General features: G+C 35.9%; 1 protein-coding gene across 1 annotated transcript; it reads right to left on the reverse strand.

The window, feature by feature from the left end:
* Window positions 1-221: 221 nt before the first annotated feature.
* Window positions 222-1,961, reverse strand: LOC146729587 (galactosylceramide sulfotransferase-like). Its single transcript, XM_085495409.1, has 3 exons — window positions 1,955-1,961; window positions 1,636-1,750; window positions 222-1,410 (listed from the first exon to the last, which is right to left on the reverse strand). The coding sequence occupies exons 1-3, from the start codon at window positions 1,959-1,961 to the stop codon at window positions 327-329; spliced, it is 1,206 nt and encodes a 401-aa protein (XP_085351535.1). The 3' UTR covers window positions 222-326.
* Window positions 1,962-4,606: the final 2,645 nt, after the last annotated feature.

Genomic DNA, 4,606 nt, shown 5'->3' on the forward strand with positions numbered 1-4,606 from the left:
AAAAAAATTAAATTGCTAATATATAATCTTTGGCAAAATTTTAAAGCGGGAGGGTCGTCCCCTGCGCATGCGCGAGAATTGAATTTCAAGCGACGATAACAACACATGCTAAAAACGCAAAGGTTCATGGGTAGATGCTTGTTTGTAAACAATGACACGCTATGGCCATCTGACGCATGCGCAGGTGACGCGAACTGTTTCACCAAGTAAGTCAGTCAGGATTGTATTATTAACGATACAAACTAATTATGAGTTTTTTAATATTCGTTACAATTCATCAAATTATGACTAACACTTATTTGTTAAATACAACCACAGCGTACGTTTTATTGCTCACAAAATCTGGCATATTGTGTGTCTGCAATCTGAAATGCGTAAATACCCGAAAAATATAACAATTTACAAAATTTTGTTTTTTTGCCAGCACATTTACGCAACGTTTTGCTGTTTTTGTCACGGAATAGGCGTAAATCTTCTTGAAAATCTCCGTCATAGTTTTCTATTTTACGCCACAATGTCCGGTTGAAATGTTTATACAGTCGTAGGTCACCAGCATTCCATTCGGTGATTATCCCCCTCATGCGTTGCGTCTGTGGCTGACGCGCGCGCTTGCCAAGTGAGCGTACGTTGCGCGAGTGGTACACAATATCGTCAAACGTCCAACACATAATGCGCTTCAACAATACGAATGATTCGTCCATGTATTCTGCAACCATAACTAAATCCATGTCCTTATCCAACTCCTGTATCTTCCTATCAACATCAAGTGTCGTGATGACCTTCTTGAAATCGTAACCCAGTTTGCGTAATTGGCCGTTCTGCCCCTGTCCAGTTACCAATTTATAGTTTCCGGAAATGTTTTCAAGAAATTCAGCAAACGGATTGCTATAATTTTGTAGTTTGAGTTTTCGGTCGACATTTAGATAATAAAATGCAGATTCCAACTGGGCGTAAGGTGATCGCACAATGGTAATAAATTTGGCATTAGGAATAAATTTGCTTACTACTTTGTGGTCGTAAAATCTTATATGGTTCACCATGTAGTTGTAGCCTGGAAACGAGTCTGAACAGGAATAATTAATCACGCCGACAGTATTATGGTCAATCACTATATGTGACGCTCTGATTCGTGCCGGTAGAGCAGCTACTAAACCGTGTTTCATACCGTATCGATGGAGCGTACCTGCCACTGTACTGCCTGCTGTTTTTGCTGTTTTCACGAATACGAATCTGTTAACAGGAGTACATGTGTTTTTTGATGAATTGTCGTAGAGCTTGTGGTCTACTGGAACATAATTTGATTTCTTTGATAACAGATTTAGGTTATGACGTGGATCTTCATCATCTGTTGAACTCGTCACTATTGGCTGTGGTTGTGGATTCGGCGTTGTATAATCGTTGTTAGCCGACCTACGGAAACGATATTACGTATGCTATAAATTGTTAGTCACATTGTGAAATATCTTTGTACAGTAACTCCCCGAAGAGTGATATGAGTTATAATGCATGTACAATAGATTAAACAGCCCACCATAACACATGCACTCGCCATACCAATTCCACTTTTCATATCACTTATACGCATGCGCACATATATTTGCATTTTGCCGATGCTTAATAAATACATTAACTTACTGTGATGTAGAAAACGCTGGTACACGCCGATAAGTGATTTCCACATCTATATAGGTGTTAAAGAAGTATGCCACGACACTAAGAACCAGCACAATAATAATGTTCGTGTGTATCGCTGTTGAATATACCGAGACAGATTGTATTTATACGAGTGTAACTGAACTCTAAATACATAAGTGTTTATTGATCGCATCCTAAAAATCGGATTTCAATTCCGAGCACAGAAGGTTTTACAAATGTATGATAGATGAAAACAGAATCAATGTCCTAAATAGTATATTGTTTGTATTGTATTGTTTGTAGAATCAAAATAACATACCTTTCATATTTGTCCCAGATTGATTATTTCTATTGTTGGATGATATTCTGTGGCAGGATGACCACTCAGTAGAAAGACAATGTCATGGTAACACACATCAAGTATGATATAACAATGTAGAAACAGATATTTGTCTTATTATACAGTGTATTTGTTGACATAATTACCCGTTGTGTATATCGTCTACACTGCGTAACAGAAATTAACCCTTGTATATTCTGTGACAGCTGGATATCGCATGGTGTAATATACACGTGTACACATTGGTGGATTTCTATTCAAAGCTACATATCACATTGGGGATTTATGTTAGTCGACATGTCGTCGCATCAATGTATGAACAATTGGATATCATGACATTCATTATCCAACTACAAATAATATGGGAGTTACACATAATATTATAATACATATTTAATTGCCTGACTTGGTGGAAATCAATCAATATGTATAATACTCTATCAAATTAACATACCGACTTATTATAATAATATTTTCACAAGAATACCGCACTAGAGCAGCACGGGTCGGTTCTTATTACCTGCATGTACTAATAGTAATAACCCTAATATAACAGCTGTGTTCGATGTGACGTAAATATAACATTTTCCAAATATATACATGTATAACTTTCGAACTTATCTGTACGATGTTTTCTTTAATCATTAATCGACTTATGTATAAAATATTATATTGTATATTATAATAACGTCATGGAAAAAAAATATCACTGACTCAGAATAAATTGATCTGACATTACACCCGTGCACCGATTGATATACCGGTGATTTTGGCGACATTAGAAATGTAAGTAGCATGTAGAGATTCTTTTGTTATCAGCACGTGTGAATCTGCTGTGCACAATTCAGGAAGCAAGCTTGACTACAGCTGTTTTTTTCGAAGTAAGACATTATTCGGCACGTAATGTATTGTGATGTATTCTACGACAAAAATGAAAAGTTAGTGTATGCAAAAAGTAACGTCAATGCATCTAGAAATGGTACATTAATGCATCTAGGGATGGTACATTAATGCATCTAAGGATTGTACATTAATGCATCTAGGAATGGTACATTAATGCATCTAGGAATGGTACATTAATACATCTAGAAATGGCACATTAATGCATCTAGAGATGGTACATTAATGCATCTAGGAATGATACATTAATGTATCCAGGAATGGTACATTAATGCAACTAGGAGGAGTGGTACATTGTGCATCTAAGGATTGTACATTAATGCATCTAGGAATGGTACATTAATGCATCTAGGAATGGTACATTAATGCATCTAGGAATGGTACATTAATGCATCTAGGAATGATACATTAATGCATCTAGGAGGAGTGGTACATTGTGCATCTAAGGATTGTACATTAATGCATCTAGGAATGGTACATTAATGCATCTAGGAATGGTACATTAATACATCTAGGAATGGTACATTAATACATCTAGGAATGGTACATTAATGCATCTAAGAATGGTACATTAATGCATCTAGGGATGGTACATTAATGCATCTAGGCATGGTACATTAATGCATCTAGAAATGACACATTAATGCATCTAGGGATTGTACATTAATGCATCTAGGAATAGTACATTAATGCATCTAGGGATGGTACAGTAATGCATCTAGGAATGGTACATTAATGCATCTAGGCATGGTACATTAATGCATCTAGGCATGGTACATTAATGCATATAGAAATGGCACATTAATGCATCTAGGGATTGTACATTAATGCATCTAAGAATGGTACATTATTGCATCTCGGAATGGTACATTAATGCATCTAGGAATGGTACATTAATGCATCTAGAAATGGTACATTAATGCATCTAGGAATGGTACATTAATGCATCTAGGCATGGCACATTAATGCATCTAGATATGTCACATTAATGCATCTAGGAATGGTACATTAATGCATCTAGGAATGGTACATTAATGCATCTAGAAATGGTACATTAATGCATCTAGGGATGGTACATTAATGCATCTAGGGATGGTACATTAATGCATCTAGGAATTATACATTAATATATCTAGGAATGGCACATTAATGCATCTAGGAATGGTACATTAATGCATCTAGGAATGGTACATTAATGCATCTCGGAATGGCACATTAATGCATCTAGGAATGGTACATTAATGCATCTAGGAATGATACATTAATGCATATAGGAATGGTACATTAATGCATCTAGGAGGAATGGTACATTGATGCATCTAGGAGGAATGGTACATTAATGCATCTAGGAGGAATGGTACATTAATGCATCTAGAAATGGTACATTAATGCATCTAGGAATGGTACATTAATGCATCTAGGCATGGCACATTAATGCATCTAGATATGTCACATTAATGCATCTAGGAATGGTACATTAATGCATCTAGGAATGGTACATTAATGCATCTAGGAATGGTACATTAATGCATCTAGGGATGGTACATTAATGCATCTAGGGATGGTACATTAATGCATCTAGGAATTATACATTAATATATCTAGGAATGGCACATTAATGCATCTAGGAATGGTACATTAATGCATCTAGGAATGGTACATTAATGCATCTCGGAATGGCACATTAATGCATCTAGGAATGGTACATTAATGCATCTAGGAATGATACAT

The sequence above is a fragment of the Saccoglossus kowalevskii genome, chromosome 21, assembly GCF_978046115.1.
Source record: "Saccoglossus kowalevskii chromosome 21, keSacKowa6.1, whole genome shotgun sequence".
Lineage (NCBI taxonomy): Eukaryota > Metazoa > Hemichordata > Enteropneusta > Harrimaniidae > Saccoglossus > Saccoglossus kowalevskii.